Source organism: Clarias gariepinus, chromosome 15, assembly GCF_024256425.1.
Source record: "Clarias gariepinus isolate MV-2021 ecotype Netherlands chromosome 15, CGAR_prim_01v2, whole genome shotgun sequence".
NCBI classification, from domain to species: Eukaryota; Metazoa; Chordata; class Actinopteri; order Siluriformes; family Clariidae; genus Clarias; species Clarias gariepinus.
This window is the reverse complement of record NC_071114.1, coordinates 2,265,264-2,290,854: the sequence shown is the minus strand read 5'-3', so window position 1 is coordinate 2,290,854 and position 25,591 is coordinate 2,265,264. Positions and strand designations below refer to the sequence as shown.

At 40.5% G+C, this 25,591-nt stretch overlaps 1 protein-coding gene across 1 annotated transcript; it reads right to left on the bottom strand.

The window, feature by feature from the left end:
• Positions 1-5,454: 5,454 nt before the first annotated feature.
• LOC128543192 (mucin-5B-like) lies at positions 5,455-24,734 on the bottom strand. Its single transcript, XM_053513552.1, has 26 exons — positions 23,933-24,734; positions 15,001-15,262; positions 13,952-14,027; positions 13,380-13,593; positions 13,082-13,207; positions 12,784-12,901; positions 12,408-12,546; positions 12,137-12,247; positions 11,729-11,798; positions 11,318-11,458; positions 11,034-11,198; positions 10,816-10,910; positions 10,472-10,598; positions 9,756-10,008; positions 9,617-9,666; positions 9,339-9,439; positions 9,062-9,213; positions 8,838-8,976; positions 8,588-8,698; positions 8,163-8,342; positions 7,475-7,714; positions 6,910-7,066; positions 6,370-6,498; positions 6,022-6,169; positions 5,784-5,827; positions 5,455-5,687 (listed from the first exon to the last, which is right to left on the bottom strand). Exons 1-26 carry the CDS (start codon positions 24,732-24,734, stop codon positions 5,455-5,457), a joined length of 4,383 nt encoding a protein of 1,460 aa, XP_053369527.1.
• Positions 24,735-25,591: the final 857 nt, after the last annotated feature.

Genomic DNA, 25,591 nt, shown 5'->3' with positions numbered 1-25,591 from the left:
TTCTGGTGAAATAGTGGTCTCTTCAAAAGCCAGAGTGGTTGTTACCTCTGGAGCAGTGGTGCGGGGAGGAGTTGTAACTGGCAATGTTGTTTCTTCTGGGAAAATAGTGGTTTCCTTTGTTGTTTTAGTTTCCAAACGCTGAGAAGTTGTTTTTTCTGGTGGCACTGGTGTTGTTGTTGGAACAAGTTTGGTGGTCAGTGTTGTTGTTTCTTCTGGACCTGTTGTCTCTTTGGGAGGAAGTGTGGTAGCCTCACTTGTTGTCACTTCAGTAGGTACAGTAGTTACCTTTACTACTGGCTTGCTGGTCAGTGTGGTAATTTCAGCTGAAATAGTGGACTCTTCAGAGGGCAGAGATGTTGTTACCTCTGGTACAGTGGTTATGGTGGTAATGGGAAGAATTGTAATCGGCAATGTTGTTTCCTCTTGAGAAATAGTGGTTTCTTTTGCTGTGGTGGTTTCCATAGGCTGAGTGGTTGTTTTTTCTGGTGGCACTGGCGTTGTCTTTGGAACAACTTTAGTGGTCAGTATAGTTGTTTCTTCTGGACCTGTCGGCTTGCTTGTCAGTGTTGTAAATTCTGGTGAAATAGTTGTCTCTTCCGAAGGCCGTGCAGTTGTTACCTCTCGTACATTGGTTGTGGTGGTGAGGGGAAGAGTTGTAATTACCGATGTTGTTTCCTCTGGAGAAATAGTAGTTTCCTGTGTTGTTTTAGTTTCCAAAAGCTGAGAAGTCGTTTTTTCTGGTGGCACAAGTGTTGTTGTTAGAACAACTTTGGTGGTCAGTGGTGTTGTTTCTTCAGGACCTGTGGTCTCTTTGGGGGGATGTGTGGTAACCTTACTTGTTGTCACTTCAGTAGGTACTGTTGTTATCTTTACAACTGGCTTGCTTGTCAGTGTGGTCATTTCTGGTGAAATAGTAGACTCTTCAAAAGCCAGAGTGGTTGTTACCTCTGGAGCAGTGGTGCGGGGAGGAGTTGTAACTGGCAATGTTGTTTCTTCTGGGAAAATAGTGGTTTCCTTTGTTGTTTTAGTTTCCAAACGCTGAGAAGTTGTTTTTTCTGGTGGCACTGGTGTTGTTGTTGGAAGAAGTTTGGTGGTCAGTGTTGTTGTTTCTTCTGGACCTGTTGTCTCTTTGGGAGGAAGTGTGGTAGCCTCACTTGTTGTCACTTCAGTAGGTACAGTAGTTACCTTTACTACTGGCTTGCTGGTCAGTGTGGTAATTTCAGCTGAAATAGTGGACTCTTCGGAGGGCAGAGATGTTGTTACCTCTGGTACAGTGGTTATAGTGGTAATGGGAAAAATTGTAATCGGCAATGTTGTTTCCTCTTGAGAAATAGTGGTTTCTTTTGCTGTGGTGGTTTCCATAGGCTGAGTGGTTGTTTTTTCTGGTGGCACTGGCGTTGTCTTTGGAACAACTTTGGTGGTCAGTATAGTTGTTTCTTCTGGACCTGTCGGCTTGCTTGTCAGTGGTGTAAATTCTGGTGAAATAGTTGTCTCTTCGGAAGGCCGAGCAGTTGTTACCTCTCGTACATTGGTTGTGGTGGTGAGGGGAAGAGTTGTAATTACCGATGTTGTTTCCTCTGGAGAAATAGTAGTTTCCTGTGTTGTTTTAGTTTCCAAAAGCTGAGAAGTCGTTTTTTCTGGTGGCACAAGTGTTGTTGTTAGAACAACTTTGGTGGTCAGTGGTGTTGTTTCTTCAGGACCTGTGGTCTCTTTGGGGGGATGTGTGGTAACCTTACTTGTTGTCACTTCAGTAGGTACTGTTGTTATCTTTACAACTGGCTTGCTTGTCAGTGTGGTCATTTCTGGTGAAATAGTAGTCTCTTCAAAAGCCAGAGTGGTTGTTACCTCTGGAGCAGTGGTGCGGGGAGGAGTTGTAACTTGCAATGTTGTTTCTTCTGGAAAAATAGTGGTTTCCTTTGTTGTTTTAGTTTCCAAACGCTGAGAAGTTGTTTTTTCTGGTGGCACCGGTGTTGTTGTTGGAACAAGTTTGGTGGTCAGTGTTGTTGTTTCTTCTGGACCTGTTGTCTCTTTGGGAGGAAGTGTGGTAGCCTCACTTGTTGTCACTTCAGTAGGTACAGTAGTTACCTTTACTACTGGCTTGCTGGTCAGTGTGGTAATTTTAGCTGAAATAGTGGACTCTTCGGAGGGCAGAGATGTTGTTACCTCTGGTAGAGTGGTTATGGTGGTAATGGGAAAAATTGTGATCGGCAATGTTGTTTCCTCTTGAGAAATAGTGGTTTCTTTTGCTGTGGTGGTTTCCATAGGCTGAGTGGTTGTTTTTTCTGGTGGCACTGGCGTTGTCTTTGGAACAACTTTGGTGGTCAGTATAGTTGTTTCTTCTGGACCTGTCGGCTTGCTTGTCAGTGTTGTAAATTCTGGTGAAATAGTTGTCTCTTCGGAAGGCCGAGCAGTTGTTACCTCTCGTACATTGGTTGTGGTGGTGAGGGGAAGAGTTGTAATTACCGATGTTGTTTCCTCTGGAGAAATAGTAGTTTCCTGTGTTGTTTTAGTTTCCAAAAGCTGAGAAGTTGTTTTTTCTGGTGGCACAGGTGTTGTTGTTAGAACAACTTTGGTGGTCAGTGGTGTTGTTTCTTCAGGACCTGTGGTCTCTTTGGGGGGATGTGTGGTAACCTTACTTGTTGTCACTTCAGTAGGTACTGTTGTTATCTTTACAACTGGCTTGCTTGTCAGTGTGGTCATTTCTGGTGAAATAGTGGTCTCTTCAAAAGCCAGAGTGGTTGTTACCTCTGGAGCAGTGGTGCGGGGAGGAGTTGTAACTGGCAATGTTGTTTCTTCTGGGAAAATAGTGGTTTCCTTTGTTGTTTTAGTTTCCAAACGCTGAGAAGTTGTTTTTTCTGGTGGCACCGGTGTTGTTGTTGGAACAAGTTTGGTGGTCAGTGTTGTGGTTTCTTCTGGGCCTGTGGTCTCTTTGGGAGAAGCTGTAGTAGCCTTAGTGGTTGTCACTTCAGTAGGTACCGTTGTTACCTTTACAACTGGCTTGCTTGTCAGTGTGGTAATTTCTGGTGAAATAGTGGTCTCTTCATAAGGCTGCTTGGTCGTTACCCCTGGTGCATTGGTGCTGGTGATGGGAAGAGTTGTAATGGGCACTGTTGTTTCTTTTGGGGAAATAGTGGTTTCCTTTGTTGTTTTAGTTTCCAAAAGCTGAGAAGTCGTTTTTTCTTGTGGCACAGGTGTTGTCCTTGCAACAAGTTTGGTTGTCAGTGTTGTGGTTTCTTCTGGACCTGTTGTCTCTTTGGGAGGAAGTGTGGTAGCCTTACTTGTTGTCACTTCAGTAGGTACAGTTGTTACCTTTACAACTGGTTTGCTTGTCAGTGTGGTAATTTCTATTGAAATAGTGGTCTCTTCAGAAGCCAGAGTGGTTGTTACCTCTGGAGCAGTGGTGGTGGGAGGAGATGTAACTGGCAATGTTGTTTCTTCTGGGAAAGTAGTAGTTTCTTTTGTAGTTTTAGTTTCCAAATGCTGAGAAGTTGTTTTTTCTGGTGGCACTGGTGTTGTCTTTGGAACAAGTTTGGTGGTCAGTGTTGTGGTTTCTTCTGGGCCTGTGGTCTCTTTGGAAGAAGCTGTAGTAGCCTTAGTGGTTGTCACTTCAGTAGGTACTGTTGTTACCTTTACAACTGGCTTGCTTGTCAGTGTGGTAATCTCTGGTGAAATAGTGGTCTCTTCATAAGGCAGCTTGGTTGTCACCTCTGGTACATTGGTGCTGAGAAGAGTTGTAATGGGCACTGTTGTTTCTTCCGGGGAAATAGTGGTTTCCTTTGTTGTTTTAGTTTCCAAAAGCTGAGAAGTTGTTTTTTCTGGTGGCACAGGTGTTGTTGTTGCAACAAGTTTGGTGGTCAGTGTTGTGGTTTCTTCTGGGCCTGTGGTCTCTTTGGAAGAAGCTGTAGTAGCCTTAGTGGTTGTCACTTCAGTAGGTACTGTTGTTACCTTTACAACTGGCTTGCTTGTCAGTGTGGTAATCTCTGGTGAAATAGTGGTCTCTTCATAAGGCAGCTTGGTTGTCACCTCTGGTACATTGGTGCTGAGAAGAGTTGTAATGGGCACTGTTGTTTCTTCCGGGGAAATAGTGGTTTCCTTTGTTGTTTTAGTTTCCAAAAGCTGAGAAGTTGTTTTTTCTGGTGGCACAGGTGTTGTTGTTGCAACAAGTTTGGTGGTCAGTGTTGTTGTTTCTTCTGGCCTTGTTGTCTCTTTGGGAGGAAGTGTGGTAGCCTTACTTGTTGTCATTTCAGTAGGTACTGTTGTTATCTTTACAACTGGCTTGCTTGTCAGTGTGGTAATTTCTGGTGAAATAGTGGACTCTTCGGAGGGCCGAGATGTTGTTACCTTTGGTACAGTGGTTGTGGTGATAATGGGAAAAATTGTAATCGGCAATGTTGTTTCCTCTGGAGAAATAGTGGTTTCTTTTGCTGTGGTAGTTTCCAAAGGCTGAGTGGTTGTTTTCTCTGGTGGCACTGGTGTTGTCTTTGGAACAACTTTAGTGGTCAGTATAGTTGTTTCTTCTGGACCTGTGGGCTTGCTTGTCAGTGTCGTAATTTCTTGTGAAATAGTTGTCTCTTCGGAAGTCAGAGTAGTTGTTACCTCTGGTACAGTGGTTGTGGTGGTGAGGGGGAAAATTGTCATCACTGATGTTGTTTCCTCTGGAGAAATAGTAGTTTCCTGTGTTGTTTTAGTTTCTAAAATCTGAGAAGTGGTTTTTTCTGGTGTCACAGGTGTTGTTATTGGAACAATCTTGGTGATCATTGTTGTTGTTTCTTCAGGACCTGTGGTTTCTTTGGGAGGAAGTGTGGTAGCCTTACTTGTTGTCACTTCAGTAGGTCCTGTTGTTATCTTTACAACTGGCTTGCTTGTCAGTGTGGTAATTTCTGGTGAAATAGTGGACTCTTCGGAGGGCCTAGGTGTTGTTACCTCTGGTACGGTGGTTGTGGTGGTAATGGGAAAAATAGTTGTTTCCTCTGGAGAAATAGTGGTTTCTTTTGCTGTGGTACTTTCCAAAGGCTGAGTAGTTGTTTCTTCTGATGGCACTATTGTTGCTGGTGGTACAGAATGTGAAGTGATTTTGAATAATGTTGTCTGTTTTGCTGTAGTGCCTGTTGTGCCAGTAAGTGTGCTAGGTGTCTTTGTTAAGGCAGCAATTGCTGTTGTTGCTGTTGTAGAGATTTGTGTAGTTTTCCTTTCACCTGTTGTAACTTTTGGTGTTGTTGTAGGTTCTTCTGTGGTTGTTGCACTTGGAATTGATGTTTCTGCTCGGGAAGATTTTTGGTAAAAGTGAATTAGTCAGACTTAGTATTATTTTAAATGTGTGTTTAAATATTTAAAATGAAAACATGCACGATTTATGATAATCCATAGTGTTTTTTATTTATTTAGTTGATTTATCTCTAACGTATTTCATTTATTCCTCAGTACCATTTTTAATTCTCACTAGTCATTTAATTTTCACATATACACACCTGGTGTGGTAAAAACAAACACAGTTGTTGGCTTTGGCGTTGTAGTTGAAGTTGTTGTTGGTACTGTTGGGGCAACAGTAGTTTCACAAGGTTCCACTGTCTTATTAATGTTTCCGTCCTCAGCACATATAGCAATAATGCAGTTTCCAAGTCCATCTGTCGTGTGGTAAATTATGTCTCCATACTGGTACATTGTATTATTATGTTGGCATATACAAGCTGGAAACACAAAATGATTTTTTTTTTTACCACTGAGTTGTAAAAACTTACGAAATATAGTGCAAATAAAAAAAAAAATAGATTGAGATTGCTTACCTTTTACATCATATTTGCAGCTCACTCCCTTTGATGTACACTCACTTGATATTAAAACAAAACATTAATGTGCACATTTTTAAAAACATACTAGTAAAAGATAACAGCTATCTAACATGCCTTTTCTCAGAGCAGTGTGACTGTCACAGCTACTGTCTCAATTATTATGACACATTTAAGATGTGAACTATTATATGTTATATTTAAAACTAGATATATATCTCTGTAAAAAACATACCATGTCTGACAGTTACTTTTAGCAGGGACTGATTGTCCAATGTCATAGCGTAGCATTTCAGTGTAGCAGCCACACTCATCTTGTGCCACACACTTCATGTTATCCTCATCAAACAAGGGGAGATCATCTGGGCATTCGGGATAGCAACCTGAAAAAACAATGAGAGCAAAGAGATGTGTGTCATCATTATGATATATATTTTTGATGTGCTGTCTGCTACTTCACCACAGTGACTTTGACCTACTGTAGTTCATCAAAACTCAAAAGATACATTTAACTACAAGTAAAGTAAAATATCGCCTCGGTATGCTCCTAAACATAAAGTCATATAAGGTCATAAGCTCTTACCCTCCAGTGCCGGAGTCTGCATTGTGCAATTTCCTGTAGGATTTCTGCAGGTCTTCATACAGTTGTGACCACAAGGTTTGTAGTGCCACTCACACTCACCAGGGGGGTTGTAGTAATCACAGAACAGTGCTGCAACAATAAGAACAACAGCGTCATTTTAACAGTAACTTGTCTTAGCTTGAATAGAGATGTAGCTATCATGTGAAGGACTTGTAGATTGTGGAGCATGAAAAGCACATAATACTGTATTATGTTCAATTTGTAGACCAGTAACATCCCATAACTCCTTGTACTGGTGTTCCTTATATTCAATTCTATTTTGGTGTTTGTTTGGCTCCTGTGTTCTGTTGAAGTTGACATTTGTTCCAGACTTCAGTTCCCAGCTTCCACAAGTAACCAGATTTAGACAATATTTCCAATTAAATGTTACTATTAAGGCAAACAGTTCTCCCATGATGTGCCTTCAATCTAACAGATATAATACTATCACATTTATTTCCCTAACCTTTCAGCACTAATATGAAGGTTGGCATGACTCACGGCAGATTTTCGGGCTTCTCCAGGAAACACACACTCCAGCAGCACTACAGGCCTTAGCGTAGGCTGCCACTGCAGTACAAAAACACTCACAATCTCCTCCACTGTCACAAGCGCATGCATCACTCACACACGCAGAATAATAAGAAGATGGTTCCACCTAAAAAACAATAATAATAAAAAAATCAGGATTTTTGACAGTGCACGATCTTGGACAGTTTAGCCATGGGATACTGCAAAATAATACGTTAATAATGCATCAAGGTTATCTATGGGCTACATCTTAATATGCATCAATGCTACACATGACATATTCTGGACCCTGGCTCATAGATTAGATATTTGTGTACTAGCGGCTCTTCAATTAAGCATTTTATATAAATATAAAAGATATTAAATTTTAAAATGTACTGTAATTAAAATTCTGTCTCTCTATTAATTTAAAATTTGTTCTTGCAGTAGTTTACATTTACATTTACATTTAGGCATTTACATTTAGGCATTTGGCAGACGCTCTTATACTGAGCGACTTACAAAAAGTGCTAGTTGACTGTATTGGTGGTGATACCTGTGAATGGCAGGCTGCAAAAGTGTCGCTGTTTATGATGCTGCACTGTTTCTGTGCCCAGGCCTCTCTGTAGGGGTTGTTAGTGCACGGGTCTTGAACGGTCAATGTCTCTGGACAAGTGGGAGACACTTTCCAACTATTTCCAAAGGTGAGAGGGTTAACCACAACTTCTTGGCCTCTCGTGGTGAAGTCATTATTGGCGTTTCCGTCAAAGTTTCCACACAGACCGCACACGTTTCCCTGTGGATTAGTGCAGTTTAAATTATATAGCATTAAATGAATGAATTTTAATATAATTTTATTTATTCAATTCAATTTAATTCAATTTTATTTATATAGCACTTTTATCAATGGTCATTGTCTCGAAGCAGCTTCACAAACATGAAAAAAATGTTTGGAAGTGTGTATGTGTGAGAAAAATGTGTCCAGGTATTAATGAGAGGAATGAATGAATGGATGAATGAAGTGTCCCTGATGAGCAAGCCAAGGGTGACGGTGACAGTGGCAAGGAAAAACTCCCTGAGATGGCAATAGGAAGAAACGTTGAGAGGAACCAGACTCAACAGGGAACCCATCCTCATCTGAGTATTTATCACATTTCATAAGAAGTAACATTGAAACATTTTTACATTAGATATTAATAACAATAAGACGTTAATAACACGAGACACAAGGCATGAATACTCACCCTAAATTTAGGACTGAGCACAACGTAGATTGATGTCTTTCTGTCCCATATGAGCATCACGCCGTTATTGGTTTCAACCACCAGGTAGTTTCCCATGGTGCGAATCTGGTACGGGATTTCATCTCCATTGCTTCTCTGTACCACTTGGTATGTTCCATCTGAGAGGATCAGCTCATTGCTCTGTCAATAAAATACATTTGTTTTTCCCTTAAAACCAGTTTAGACATAAAGGCATAATGATTTTTGCTCTGCAGTGATCATTAAGGTACATCTGTGATCTCCCGCTTGCTCTCTGGTTACATTTAATTGGTGAATGAAGTGTCCAAGATGATGTGCATTATGATTAACAGTCTGTGTATTCTGTGTTAAATCACGTCAGATAAAAAAAAAAGTCTTTGCAATAAACATGCATAAGTGAGACTCACGCCTATGAAGAGTTTGATGGCTTTGGAGCAGGTGGTGCCAGTCGTGCCACAGGGAATGTTTTCCGTGATGACTCTGAAAGTGCCACTGGCGCTACTGCCACTGCAGAAATCCTACACATTGCATTATACAACAGGGTTGGGTTTAGTGTACCTCTTTAAAGGAATGACTAAAACATTTTTGACTTTTACCCGAGATCATCTTGTAAGTAATGCTAATGTGTTTTTTTGTATGTACGTGTATGATCAGTACCTGAGCAAGGGCGTATTCACAGTTTCCATTAAACATGAATTGCTTTTCATCAAAGGTTGTGATGTGTCCATCTCCATAGACAGTGCATGTTGCCTTGCACTGTTCTTTGGTGCACTGCCATCTTCTGTCCTTGCATGTGCTGCAGGAGCGTTTAAATGTTAAGTGGACTTAATTCTTGCAAATCTATGAAATCTAACCAATGGATTTAATTAACATGTAAATACCATGTGTTGCAGCCATCAATAACAGTCTCGCCAGGTTGATAATTGACTCCATTATGGACGCATGGACAGTTTTGTTCAGGAATACAACCACCTTGTCCATCAGAGACCAGGCCTGGGGGACACACACAGCCGGATACACATCCTGTGCTGATCTGTAGAGACACAATGTATTTTGAGGATTAAATCATGATGAAATTATAATGATTATTCCTGTTATTGTTGCTGTTATTGTTCTGTATGATTTCCGAAATGCTTTCTTCAAGAAGCAATAACTCACACAGGCCATGTCCAGTGTTTGACAGCTTTTCTGACATTCAGAGCCGGTGCTTCCAGGAGCAGAGTTTGAGCAGTTGAAATATTTCATTGGGGGAACACATTCTAGAATTACAAATGTTGTGTTCATTATTATTATTATTATTATTATATTGTAGTGTGAAGTGTGTCTTATTAGAATTCTAACTGTACAGGATTAAACTTCATGTACAGCCTTTCTGAAATGTACATGAAGTAAGTAATAATAATAATAATAATAATAATCAGCACACTGTTCCGTACCTTGCACATACAGCACACCCATGCAGCTCAGAATGCCTTGCTTACATATGCTGAAATAAGATGAAAAAATCACAATAAACACTCATCTAATCATTTGACTTTCACTTGATTTGTATTGTTCTTTTTGCCACATTCTTACCATGTGGTGCCATCTTTGCTAATGACGTCTCCGGGCTGAACGACTGTGTTTGAGTCATAACATGGGCATTCCTCTGCCTTAACACACTTTCCATTTTCATTCATGTAGGTGTCCGCGTCACAGCCGCAGCCATCCACTGGCACAAAGTCGACACCACAGGAGTAGTCAGTCTGCCCAATGAAGCGACATGTGCGCTGACAGCTGGTCATGTGATCAGAGTAAACTAATGTGCTCGGGCACACCTTGTGGTTGCCTGAATGAGGAAGCAAGCACAAAGAATTTAATATTAGTATAAGTGATTCAAATTAACTTTGAATCTGGTGCATGACTGTTTTAATCAATCTGTTTCCTTCCCTATATGAATAGGACATAACACAGTTTATTTCAGTGTGATTTTTGTGTACCGTGTGTGATATTGTAATGTAGTCCTAGTTTTGATGCTCTTTCTAAGCTAAAGTATTCTTGCTTTTTCATTCATGACTGATCTTTTCTGAGCTGATATTTACTTTAGCATCAATCAGAATGTCATATTTGAGTTGCTTTAAGCACTTATTGACTCAATGACTTGTCCTTGGCCCAATTTAAATCTGTACCAAGTAATGTTAAACATAACCACCTTCCAAGCCTGTATCGATATCTACTGAGTACATATTTGTATTTGGTATCTGTTTCTACTGAGAATTTCTCCTTTATTAGTGGTGAAATACTGAACTCACTGCAAGCGTTGTCTCTCCAGCCTTTAAGGACGATCCCTTTAGCTGCACATGCGTGTGCGTATGAAGACAGCGCAGCACACATGCAGTCCTCTGACCTCTCACAGTTACACGTGTCATGTACACACATCTGTGGGCAGGTGAATATATTGTTTTACAGGATGCATATAAATAAATATCAGAAAGTCAAAGATTTAGATTGAGCTGTTATGCCTGTGAGTAATGTCAATATTGTCATTTCATTATTTGTCTACAGATACAGGATAATGTTACTAATATGATGATTTAGATTTTTCCTGTTTATAAGCCTTCAGATTACATTCAATCTTCAGAAAAGGCCATTTTACCTGTTTGTATAAACCAGGGCTGATTCTTGAATGGCAGGGGGCAAAAGCTCCAGATGGATCTGATAGAAGGGAGCACCAGTGATCTGCGTATTTCTCTGTAAAAACAACAGCAATATGTATCGTTCATTCATATATTTTATATGATTGTATACCACCGAGTACAGGTGCAGTACATATTCAAACAGACGGTAAAGACAAGGGCAGATGTACATGCGCACCATTTTCAGTGCTCAAACTGCACGGGTTCTCGAAGGATCTCTGCTTATCACTGCAGCTTCCTCGGGTCTTCCATGTGTTGGCAAAAGCCACCGCCGTTCCCTCTCTGAGTCCACCAGCCGTGGTGAAATCGTCCGACTGAATGTTGTTGAAATTGCCACAGAGTCCTGTAGAAGGATGAAAGTTGATTCACAGTCCGCTCAAACCAAACAGTAAAGAGAAGACTGATCTCTAACATTATTATACTCGTCTCAGGGTGTGAGACAGGTCGATGGCGGGTACGCACCACATGTTTTTCCTTGAAGAGCTGGATTCAGTGTGATGAAAACCTGCATGATGGGAACGAGCTGGATCTCCAGAACAACTTTGGAGTTGACAGCCTGGATGATGATGAAGAATGAAGATGGCTTAAAGATGCTCACTTCGGCTGTGGAAACACAATCAAGCATTTCAACATTTAAAACATTTCCTGGTGATTTAGAGCATTACATGCCCACTGAGAACAGTGTAAATGTTTGAGCTATAATCCAAATGGAAGTGTGATCCTGTAGGTATGTATATGGTTCCTACAAAAGGATCAACATACAGCACTTTATAATTATACCTATATAATTATTCCAATACATTTATTGTTTTGGCTGAAATATTTTATAAACTGTATCGATTAGTTTGTCCTGACTGACTGACTGAGTTTTACCTGTAAAAAGTGGAAGCTGTGTGAAAATCTTGTCCACTTCAACATTCCCAGATGAGTCCACTCGGACCAGCTGAAGAGTAAATCATAGATGCTTTTAATATGATGTAACAATTTTGCAATATGATAGGTTGTAATTATCATGGACGGTTATATCCTGGCTACCCATGATACAAAAATATATCAATAAGACTTTTTTTCTTTGGCAACTCTTCACAATTCAGCCCCTTAATATTTATTTAACATCACTGCAATGTGACCTTTCATGTGTGGTTACATTTTTTTTATTATTTAATCAGTGTGTATCAATAAGCCTGGATAAAAGGTGGGGTAATCCTGAGATTTATAAAAAAATATATATCTGTACTTTCTTTCACAGAAGTGTACAAAGTCTTCTTCTTATCTTCTTACCTTAGTGCCTTGTGACAGCGCGACGGTGACTGATCTCAGACAGGTCTCAGTGTCTGACAGGCCGCATTTCACCAAATCACCCAGGATGGTAAAATCACTGCCTGTGCAGTCCTAAACAAAGCAGAACCATGTACAGTATGTGTATGTGAATTGGTAGTGTTTAAAAAAGGGTTTTTAGTTCGTTTAGTTGCCTTTTATATTAGAACATTTAGAAACTGCCTGAATCGAACTTGGACATTGTAGTTTCTCATCCTAAAGTTAGGACTGTTACCTTGGCAAGGACGTACGTACAATCCCCGTTAAAGGTGAAGGATTTTTCATCAAATGTTATGAAGTGCGTTCCTCCCAAAACGGAGCATGTGCCAGGGCAGTCTTTATTCGAACATTGCCACTCACCTCCTGAGCAGGTGCTGAAATGTCAACAAGGTGAAGAAGTCAAAAAAACCAACAACTACTGATTCTGTTTAAGTTTAGAATATGACCTAGGGACAATATATACACCATGCAGTATTGAAAAACATTAATTGATGGTTGTGGATTTGACCTTAAGAGTCCACAAACATCACTAACCACAAACGTGATAGCAAGTTAAACTTAACAAGTAGGAATTTGACTTGACTTTTAAACCTTTTGGAATCAGGACTCACCATTCTGCACAGCTTGTTGTATAATTTTCCCCAGGCCCATAAATTTGATCTCCATGAACACAGGAACAGGAACTCAGTGGAATACAGCTGGAGTTGGTGACATCATCCCACACAGTGCCTTAAAATATTAAATACATATAAGATTTGATTTGTAGGATTAGTTTTTCTGATATCACTGAGTAACACTGGGATTCTTTCATAGAAAGAAAGACCTGGTTATTAGGAATACGTCTCTAGTGTGTGACCTGAAGCAAAGTTATGGTCAGTTTGAGACATGACTTTGAGGAATGCATGTTACCTGGAGGACAGAAGCATCCATCAATGCAGTGGTCTCCACACACTTCTCCTCTTTCGGTGTTCGAGCAGGTATCGATACACGGACTGCCACACTCTGTGTACTCCATGCTGTGTGGGCATGACTTGGCTGGAAGAGTCAGCAAAAATAGTCTTAGAAATGTCATGCATGACAAAAAATAAAGTACTGCAGAGTAAAAATGTCAACATTAAAATAAGCTTAATACAAATTTGTTATGGAGCAAAACACTGACTAACTGAGCTGCAATCGAAACAATGCAGTGATAAAGATTTTAACTCACGACAGAAGACATCAGTCCTCCAGTTCTGTGGTCTCCCTCCTGAGTGCACACACTGACGAGAATACTCTGACACAGTATCACACAAGCAGGAAGAGTGTGTAGTTGCGTTGCACTGGCAGAGATCCTCCATGCATGCTTTCACAAACAGATCGACAGTCAACAGGGGGGTGCAGCTGCTGAACGCCTTACTGAGAAACAGCTGTCTGCATAAATTCTGTCCAGAAACACAACATTTAAAAGTTTTATTTGTTGGAGCTTAATACATATCTAACTTTATTGCATTTATGTAACACTTCATTGTACTGTACATCCATTTATCTCTGTGCGCTTTCCTGTACCGATGACGATCATGTTGGGTAATAAAAGCCACCCAGCTATGTTTTATACAAACTATGATGTAATACAAACTCGCTTAATAACCAGCAGGGGAATTAAATCTATCAATCTTTAAGTGACCAGGATCTCTGACATTAGCTCATGGTTTGTGATGCCCGTATATGGTGACAACTCTAATTCTGATGATGATGAGTCTGTTCAGTAAAGGTTTAGTAGATGTTAGAATGCAAGAGTACCTCATCTCCACAGTCGGTGTATTCTTCTACAGGTTCGTCCTCGCATCTTTCTGTGGGTCCGTCCATCTTCCAGAGACTTCCATAAACAGAAGGAGAGATCACCGCACCTAAAGTGTGCACAAAGAAATTTCTAATCCTGTCTTATGCCTGATGGTCAGGGTCACAGTGGCTTTGAAGCTAATCACAGAAAAAATAGACATGAGGCAGAAATACATCATAGATATATCGTCTGTCCATTGCAGGGCATCGTACACACACTCATACTGTACATAAGTAGGTTTACACAATTACAGGTTGCCTTAGGGAAGCTGTAAAGGTTAAGGGGTGCCCTGTCCACTGGGTTGGCTTAAGCCAGGAAAATTACAAGGTAAACTTTAAAATGCTAGCGGATTGAGATATATAAGGAGTGTGGAATTCATAGTTGTGGACCTGAGTGATCTGGAGCTCCAGCACTAGCCAATGCTTTGCAATCGCATCAGTTTTTATCAGATTTTTTGATAAAAATTTTTATTACCATCCTTGATAAATTCATCGTAACCTGGGACGCCATTGAAGTCACCGCAAAGCCCACATGTCTGATTTTTGTACTTTGCATCTAATTCAATCTGTAAATATATAAATATATAGATTAAACATTAATTCTGCTGTTTTTAAACAGTAAGTTAGGAATTAATTGTGTGTGTGTGTGTTTTATAGAGTATATATAGACTATATATTTACCATGAAAGCATCATCCTCATTCCACAAAGCTGTTAGTCCCACTGCGGACTTGATGGTGATATAAGTGCCAAACCTTTCCACATGAACTCCTCCACTGGAATGTGAAATTTTCACTCTTAAAAACAAATAAACAAACAAATAAAAAATTTTAAATGCATTTTGCCTCATATGGATATGACACTAGTGAAACACTAGTGAAAATTAAAATGTTCTTCACTTCACTTTCTTCACATCCGGGCTAAAATTCTCTAAAATGAAATTTTGTTGTTTTATTATCCTTTGAAAGTTCTAACAACAGTACAACACCACTAGTTGTGAGTTTGGCTCACGGTTGGCCGTTGACGCTGATTGAAGCTTTAGTGAGCTCCACCACTGTGCCGTCCAGCTTCATGATGATTTTGCTAATAGTGGGTTTCCCGTTCACGACCTCCCGTCTCAGCTGAACGTTGAACTCTTCATAGCTGCTTTTGCACTGCGAGGTCAGGATGTGATTACACGTGGACGGGAGTTGGAAAAGGTCTCCGTCATACGTCAAGTAGTGGTTATTCCCCCATGTGCTGCAGACAACTTCATTATGCGCTGAAGGAATTCCTTAATAAATAAAACAATGATAATAAAATAGAAATAAATTATCCGAGGCATGATCTGTTTTTTCTTAATTTTCTATAACATATTTGTTAAAAAAAAAAAATTTAATTAATTCTATCTACCTGAAATCAGTGTCTTCATTCCCAGGTTACTCATTGATATTGTCGCTAAAATATTCCAGGAAATACAAGTTATTTTAAAATTCTTTATGTTTGATTACAGATATGGCTTTCTCTTAAAGTAATATACATTACAAAGCACTATATCTGTACATGCACCCACATGCTTTTATTACATATAGCACACAGCTAATTCCTCTACTGATAAACATATAACATACAACTGTATATATTATACTGTATGTATTATATATACAGTTGTATGTTATAATATCAATATGTTATAATATGTCACAATTTCACAATTATACTTTACCAATAAGTCTAATATGGAATGATCCATTAGAACTAGAACTAGCAATTCTAAAATAATTTATTATTTTAAGCTATTTCTTACTTTGCGCAGCAGTCAGTCCAATCGATAGAGTGATCCATGTCACTAACTTTATAGTTATTAAATTAAAGGTCCCCATGGTGGTGTTGTGGAGGAACAGGCGCTCCACAGGTGCAGTGTGACAATCCCCTGATCCAGTCTGATTTTATACTACCTGAGTTTAACGTCATATCCATGAGCTTTAGTTAAGGAGGGGCCATAAGTTAGTTTAACTTTCCTAAGATAAATATTGCTCCGGATTTGCTGGATGATGGTGGGGCTTTGAAACCCTCCAGGCGTTTCGCCGTCAGGAGAAGGTCTGCCTCTCTTATTTGGTTTCAGTCTTCACTTACTATTACCTTAATATGGTATTTCATTTCAGAATGTTATCATTAGTATTAATGACTGTTGTAGTAATAATGCATTGTGAATTAAATGAATCTCTTGGGAACATGAGTGGAAAGTGACACCCCTAGTCAATCAGGAAAAACTGGGATTTAACTAATCAAAAGCTTGAAAACTCTGTAGAAGTTAAATAACAACTCCGAATCTGTGAGAAACATTTTGTGTCCGAATGAGATGATAATATATATAGAACACCACTGGTATATTTACCATTAAAAAAAAACATAAACACTGAGTGGTCTATGGTCTTAGTCAAATTGTCTGCCTTCATTCCTTCCTTTTAACGCTTATTCATTGCTTCACTTATCAATTGATTGATTGATTGATTGATTGATTAGTTAATTTATCCATCCATTCTTTCCTGCATTGTCAGTAGCCACTTAATCTTGGCTAGGGTCAGTTCATCCCAGAAACATTTTACAGAAGGCAGAACACTCAATTATTGCAAAACACACACACACACACACACACACACACACACACACACACACACACACTTCAGGCTCATATAGATTCATATTTTTATCCGTAATATCTTAACATAGATTATTTATCCATGTTTGTTATTTAAATCAATCATTTGTTAAACCTCACCCACTAAATCTCTTGTTGATTCAGCACAAATATCTGTCTTTGTTTGTCCTAAAGACACGCATGCTTTGCTCCCAGCTGTTGATGGACTGATGCTTACGTCTGTGAGTGAATGGGAGTAAATACACAGCAGTAAGATAACTTTGAATATGTATAATTATGAGTGCCCAGCCTATTAAATAATGACTCCATTTTTTTGAATATTTCAACATCTCGAACACACAAACCATTAAGTTGACACCGAAGGACCAGTTTGATCTAGGCCAGTGGGTGACTCACAACGCTGTTAAGGATCTGTATCCTGATATGGAGAATCAACTCTGGGAACAGCTCTCAAAAATATCAGCACATATTTAAATAAAGTTAACAGATAAAGAAACAGATATAGTGTAAGAATAAACTCTTCTATTGCTCTTATGTTGGGAACAAAATGTCAATTTGGGAAGTTTTTCAGTACCAAGTGAAGTAGATGTGCAAGAAAGGATAAAACAACTTTTAAAAAAGCGAGGGAGGAAAAAAGATTTAGAAAAAAATAAATAAATAAACTTGACAGCCACACACTAAAAGAGGTGTAGAATATGGCACTTGGTTTAAATAGTTAAAATATTAAAACATTTAACACAAGTAATAATATTATAAATAGATAACAGCTGGCCATCCCATATAATTCTTTTCTAAAATGCAGCCATTGAATTGAATTGAATTTATTTATTTATTTTTTCAACGAACATCAGGACATTACACTCTCTCAATTAAGAGTCCGAACCAAACCATTTCCCCTCGGGTGTGTGGACCCCTTCCTATCTTGTTCCCATCTTGAGTTGTAAGAGAGCGTCCCAGTCAGGACGACTTGCACACACACACACACACACACACACACACACACACACACACACACACACACACACACACACACACACTCTAACAGAATGACTGCTGTCTGGCTCATGGATTACATAAATTATTTAAATAAAGGATTACAGACTTAACACGTTAGATCAAACAATTTATCCAAGTACTCTAATGTGTTACTTGTGAAATGTATTTAATGATAATGGCAGAGTCATTTCACATACTCCAGGTAACACAGTTATGCGTACCCGCTGCTTCTGGCTGGGATGCACACCTCCCAAAAAGTCATTTACAGTAACTAGATAAACATAAATGTCAAGCTTGCATCATAGAGGCTCACTGACAAGTCGCGACAACAAGCAGTGATAGACGGAGTGTAGGTGCATGTTATTCACAAGTTCTGACGCGTGTCTTTAGTTACACAGTGTCACTGACGACATCAGACGTTTCGTTGATTTCTTTGTCTCTTGTTTATTTTCAACATCAAAAACAACGGTTGTTACAGTTTCTTGCATAAATCCACTGTAGTCACGACAAGTCGCTTGCTGTGTTCTGTAGCTTCGATAGATTACAGTTACAACAACTTATTTTACTGTATTCCTTTTAGCTTACTGTCTCACGGTCAAAAGCTTGTGTGCTCCACACCTTTCTGTATCCTTCCGTGTCTTAACAACAACTACAACTAACGTGCGTGATAGACATGGAACTGCATAACTGTGGGATGATGTCACAGAACAACCCATGAAATAATGTCACAATACAAATTATATGTATGATACTTAATGCTTAATGCTTAACTAATAAACTGAAATAAGATAAACATAACAACAAATCACAAGAATGAAATATGGCCCTTACATTTCCAGCCCCTAATTGACAGGCAGGAAGACTGACAATTACACACATTTTTTGTTTTGTTGTTTTTTCTTTTTTTTTTACAATTGGGCCACAACATTTACTATTGGATTAAAATTTGAATTAACTTTCTTAACACTTTAGAGTTAACTTTCTTAACACTTTAGACATTTGTTAACGGTTTAACTTAAGGTATTCATATCGCTGCGTACCAAATGAAAGGAACATGACTACTTTATAAGGTAATTAACAGTCCATTTCACATATCAGGCACAGCTTATCGATGGGTCTTTCCAGGGTACTGGTTTTAGTTTTGACCAGTACACGTCTCACAAGTCCTTTTTTATCTGGGAACACTTTCGTGATCCGTCCGACGACCCATGAATTTCTTGGAGAAGACTTATCAATTATTAGAACTACGTCTCCAATCGAGAGGTTTTTTCTCACCTGAGACCATTTTTGGCGCTCCCAAAGCAAGGGCAAGTATTCACGCACCCATCGCTTCCAGAATAGGTCGGCAAGGTACTGAATTTGCTTCCACTTGCGACGTGCGTAAATGTCCTCTTTTTTGAAAAGACCAGGAGGCAAGTTTGGCTGTTTTTTCATCAGCAGCAGGTGGTTAGGTGTCAGGGGCTCCAGGTCTGTGGGATCGTCTGTAGCGGTGGTAAGGGGACGGTCATTTATTATAGCCTCCACCTCACACAGGAATGTATGCAAGCTCTCATCGTTTAGTGTTTGTTCTTTTAATACAGACCTCAAGATTTTTTTAACTGACCTTATCTGCCTTTCCCATATTCCACCGAAGTGAGACCCAGCAGGAGGATTAAATATCCATTGTATCCCCTTTTGCATGAGGACGCCTTCAATTTTTGACTGGTTCCACTGTTGGATAGCTTTACGCAGTTCAGTCTCAGCGCCTATAAAGTTTGTTCCATTATCACTTCTCATAACTGACACCTGGCCTCTTCTGCACATGAAGCGTCGAATAGCATTTAAGCAGGAGTCTGTATCTAATGACTGCGCGACTTCAATGTGCACGGCTCTTGTTGTCAGACAAGTAAACAATACGCCATATCTTTTAACATTACTTCTACCCCGTTTGACCTCGAAGGGTCCAAAATAGTCTACCCCTACGTTAGTGAATGGTGGGTGATCTGGTGTTATTCTATCGCGTGGCAGTTCTGACATTTTTTGTTCACTATTCTTCGCTCTGATCTTTCTGCATGTCACACAACTGGACAGAAACTTTCTCACAAGGGAATTTGCTGTCGGAATCCAGTTTTTCTGCCGCAATTTTGAAAGCATGTAATTCCTTCCACAATGTCCAACCTGTTCGTGAGTGTTCCGTAAGATTAGAGTTGTAATGTGTGAGTCTTTGGGTATAATGACAGGGCGTTTTGCATGCTCAGGCATTGCAGACCTACCAAGACGTCCTCCAACTCTTAGCACTCCATCCTGCAGTACTGGATCTAGTTTGGAGAGACAACTGTTTCTTTTTACGGAAGCATTACCCTTTTGTAACATGGAAATTTCGTCTTTGAATTTTTGGTTTTGAACGAACTTAATGACTTCGTTTTCTACCCTTGTTAAGTCCTTAATTGTTAGAGACTTATGGTTTTCTATTATTGAGTTGTTTGCCTGTCCCTTGATCCTTTTTGTTTTCTGTTTAAGCATGTCTTTAACGCAAAGAATCCAGGCAACGGATCTTTTTAACTTATACCAGTCACTCCGACTGAGTCACTCCGATAGTTAGTCAGTTTACTCACGGCATCTGTGCTCTCTGTAGTTTTTACGAGATTCACTGAGGCTGAGGGTTTAATCTCAATGTCATCCTCTTTCGTCGACAGATCGTGGATGTTTTCAGGCCATTTACTCTCTGGTGTTTTAAGAAAGGGTGGACCATGGATCCAATTGTTGTTTTTCATGAATTTTTCACAGGAAACTCCTCTGGAAGCAGCGTCGGCTGGGTTTTTTGAAGTGTTGACGTACCTCCACTGCTGTGGCTTGGTTGACTCTCGTATGATGGAGATTCTGTTAGCGACAAAGGTTTTAAAGCGTAGTTTTCATTAACAATGTATCTCAAGACAGTTGTGCTGTCGGTCCAAAACACAGAGTCCAGCAGTTCTATTTCCAGTTGACCTTTCAACATTTTGTCGTTGTTTACGGCAACCACTGCCGCTGTCAATTCCATTCGGGGGATAGTAGTTTGTTTCAAGGGCGCTACGCGAGAATTCCCCATCATGAATGCACAGTGTGTGAGTCCATCAGCATTTACTAACCTAATATACGAGACAACTCCATATCCCATTTCACTTGCATCTGAGAAGTGGTGAAGTTGTGCTGTATTTGTGACTCCAAAGTCAACTGGTTTTACGCATCTTGCTACACTAAACTCAGACAATTGATGCAACTCGTGTAGCCAGGCCCTCCATCTTTTTATAAATTGTTCGGGAATGTCATCGTCCCAAGCGAGTCTCTCTTTACATAACTGCTGCATTAAGATCTTAGCTGGCAGTATGACTGGTGCAAGGAAGCCTAAGGGGTCATAAATTGAACTAGTGACTGACAAGATTCCTCTTCTAGTCACAGGCCGCTCTTTTAAACTAATCTTGAACTTGAGCGTGTCTGAATTAATACACCACAGCACCCCTAGAGCTCTCTCAACAGGGAGTACGTCTTTACTCAAATCTAAGTCCCTCATGTCTTTAATTCTCTCACCCTCAGGGATGGAAGCTAGCAATGTACGACTATTACTTGCCCACTTGGTGAGGTGAAACCCTCCACTTGCGCACAGTTTGGTGAGATTACTATATAGCGCAACTGCTTGACTATGACTAGAGACAGACTTCAAGCAGTCGTCTACATAAAAGTTTTTAAGTACTGTGTTGACTGCCTCGGCAGATGCATTGCTGCGGTTTTCTTCTGCTGTTTTCCTAAGGGCGAAGTTAGCTACACTTGGAGATGATTTTGCACCAAACAAATGAACAACCATTTTATACTCAACCAAGTCCTGACTCACGTCTCCGTTCGGCCACCACAGAAAACGCAACAAGTCTGTGTCCTTTTCCGGAACTCTGACCTGATAGTACATGGCTTCCACATCTGCCATCATGGCAACTTCTTCTTGTCTAAAGCGTGCGAGCACCCCAATGAGTGAGTTTGTCAGGTTGGGTCCCTGCAGAAGCTTGCTATTTAATGATATTCCCTGATAGCTGGCAGCACAATCAAAGACTACCCTTAGCTTTTTCTTTTGAGGATGGTACACACCATGGTGAGGTATGTACCACACCTGCCCGTCTTGTCGACTTAGGTGGGGTGTGGGGACCTTGACTGCATGACCCTTCTCAAACATGTCATTCATGAAGTTTAAATACTCTTTGTGAAAGGAGCGGTTATGCCTAAACTTCCGTTTGAGGTTCAGTGCGCGCTGCATGGCTGCGCTTCGGTTATTGGGCATTTGAGTAGCTGCTTTCTTAAGTGGGAGACCGATGTAGAAGTGATTATCGGTAAATTGCAGGGAGTTAGTTACAGAGTCTAAAAACTGATAGTCCTCTTGTGACAACTCAGCTTTGTCATCACAGTTCCGTTCAGGAAAATCATGGTTGTACTGTTGTATCAGCATTTGTTCCACACTTTCGATGGAGACTCTGTTGACTGTAACGCTCACTTGCTCATTGTCACATGTGCCTTCCTCGACCGACTCTCGAAGAGGTCCATTTATGGTCCATCCAAGAGCAGTCTTTACTGCATATGGCCCATTGTGCCTGCTGTTAATTACTCGCCATGGTTCTAGGAGCCTGTGCTCTTTGTTACCTATGAGAATTTCAACTCCAGCATTAATGTAAGGCAGTTTTACTTCGCTGAGGTATGGCCACTTATCAATGTCGTGCTGTTGTGGAATATTTTCCACTGAGACTGGGATACTCTTTTGTGTGAACACTTTGGGGAGTTCAACAAAGGTGTTTTCTTCCAGACTGCTATCCTCTAGATCAGTAAGCACGTAACTTTCTACTTGTTTCCTCGCGTTCATGGTGCTTAACATGATGTCAATTTTTTTACCTTGTACGTTTAATCGCCTTGCTAATGACTCTGTACAAAAGGTAGCAGAGCTACCTGGGTCCATAAAGGCGTATACTTTTACTGTCTTGTTGCCTTTCTTGGACTTTATTTTAACAGGTACTATGGAGAGAATACAGTCATCTCCAGCCCCGATACACGCACTCGTTTCGTGACTCGCTGTAACAGGCAATGTTTGAACTGGTTCGGTTTCGTCAGCCTTTACGATCGCTTGAGCTGTGTCCTTTGCTGCAATGTGTAGCATGCGAGGATGTTTCTTTGAGCACAACTGACATGTAATTTTCTTTGTGCAGTCTTTGCTTAAATGTCCTTTTACTAAACAGCCAAAGCAGAATCCATTCTTTTTTAGAAAGTCCAATTTGACCTTATATGTCTCATTATTAAACTTGTGGCATTCGTCTAGGGTATGATCTTGCTCACAGGATGCACAAGGTTTAGTGAAGGCACTAATAACTAAGTTACTCTTTACTGTGATTGAGTCTCTATGATTTTTACCAACCTGTTTTACGCCGGTCGCAAAGCTGCTACCTCTCTTTTCTTCCATTTTTTGCTTGAATCCTGAAGGGGATTTGTTGCTGTGCCTTTTACCACTAGTCGTTGTACCACTAGTCGAAACGTTCAGGTCTCCAAAAAGTGGGTTAGACATTGCCTTTGCTTCCCGTTCTACGAATTTCATCAGCTGCACGAACTTGGCTGTTTCTTCATTGCGCTCTTCGTACTCGTATACGTGGCTTCTCCATTTTTCACGCAATTTGTAGGGCAGTTTTGAGGCAACACCCCTCAAGTTGGTAGCATTGTCTCGCTCATCCATGTAATTAATGCTTGACATGGTATTGTAACATTTTACTAGGAACAGGGAGAAAGTTTTTAGCGACTTTCCGTCCTCTGACTTTATTTCCGGCCAGTTGAGTGCCTTTTGCATCAGCGTTGTAGCGATTATTTGTCTATTTCCGAAATTATCATGTAACAGTTTCATAGCCTCTGCGTAACCACAATGTTCTGGCATGAGCTGGCAGCTCCTCACTAGGTCCTTAGGCTGTCCTTTAGTATACTGCTCGAGGAAGAACAGCCTTTCATGATTGCTATCAGTGTTGGTCTCGATGGCATATTTAAAAGCTCTTACGAAGGACGTGAACTCAAGAGGGTCACCATAGAATGGAGGAACGTTGCGCGGAGGTAAGGAATGTTGCCTTTGACTCTTTGCAAACATTTCTGTAAGATCTGCCTGAAGTGGCATCCTACCCTGAGGCTCCACTATGTCAGTGTTGTAAAGTGAGTGTTCGTTACCTTGGGTGGGCCGTTCCATTAGGGTGCTTGACATTATGGGTTTGGCACTCACGGGCATGCTTAAGTGGGTTGCTCGGAGGCGTGATGGCAGCTCAAGATATTCCGTTGCCGAACTGTGGTCGCAGTGGTCTTTGTGCTCCGGTTTGAAAGCGCATGCACCGCGCGTTTTGATGGTCACGTCCTGTCTTGCAGGACCTTGCCGTTCTTCACAACCCTGATACACTTTTATTTTTGCATTAACCTTTGCAAGCTTCGCTTCGAGTTCCAGCCTTTCGTTTTTAACCTTTAATCGTGCTTGGAATTGTGCTTCCTCTATTTCTAACGCCTGCCGTTGCTCTAAGATTGCTGCTTCAGCCAGCAAGGATGCTCTGTCAGCTTCTGCCTGTTTTAGCCGAGCTAAGGATGCTGTAGATGTTGAGGACCTTTTGGATGCTACCGTCACTACGCTTCCGTGCTTGTTAGGAGCGAGCACCCTTAGTTCCACCATTGACACACTGTCCTCTGGTAAAACTCCGTCGTCGAATGTTTGAGGCGGCTTAGAGCGGTTCTGAGTTTCTGTAATCCACGTCTCTACCCTTTTCCTGAATTCTGTGGCCCACAGCAGTTTAGACATATACCAGTTTCGCCGGTCATGTTCGCGTTCGTTTTCGTTTAGGTGCAATCGCACATCCCTATTGCTTTCAACAAAGTTCTCCAGTAGCGCCTTGTATTTCGTATGGTATTTGGTTTCAACGTCATACAGATTGCAGGCATCGTACATAAGCAACTCTAATTCGCCAGTTAATGCAGTCAATTGACTCCACTTGCCTTCTCTGGCGTTCTTCAGTTCGTGAAGCTTATCTGCGGCTTCTTTGTCGTCGGGCGCCATCACCTGCTCAGGTTCGGCGACAGCAGCGTTGTCCTCGCCGTCTGACATAGTGAAATTTAAAGCAGGCAAAGTCCGCTTATCGCTTTCGGTTTCGGTTGCTCGTTGGCAGTCGATGCGCGTTTTTGAAGTCGCACGTGCGCTCTTCAATCCACGTTCACACTCTTAAATCACTTATCTTCATTTCTGCGGCGGAGCCAAGCTTTTGACTTTAATGTAGGTGCATGTTATTCACAAGTTCTGACGCGTGTCTTTAGTTACACAGTGTCACTGACGACATCAGACGTTTCGTTGATTTCTTTGTCTCTTGTTTATTTTCAACATCAAAAACAACGGTTGTTACAGTTTCTTGCATAAATCCACTGTAGTCACGACAAGTCGCTTGCTGTGTTCTGTAGCTTCGATAGATTACAGTTACAACAACTTATTTTACTGTATTCCTTTTAGCTTACTGTCTCACGGTCAAAAGCTTGTGTGCTCCACACCTTTCTGTATCCTTCCGTGTCTTAACAACAACTACAACTAACGTGCGTGATAGACATGGAACTGCATAACTGTGGGATGATGTCACAGAACAACCCATGAAATAATGTCACAATACAAATTATATGTATGATACTTAATGCTTAATGCTTAACTAATAAACTGAAATAAGATAAACATAACAACAAATCACAAGAATGAAATATGGCCCTTACACGGAGCGTAATATATGTAGGGTCCTGTTTACAGTATTGTCTAATAATTTGGAACAAAACTAAACAGGATTTTAGTCCAAAGCCTGAATCAGAAAGACATTCTTGTTTTTATTTAAAAGAAATCTATTTCCCAGAGTTCCTTGCTGTGTGTTACGAAGGTGTTATGAATTAGACCACCTGTAATGCCAAAGGTTTCGCTTTACTAAAGGA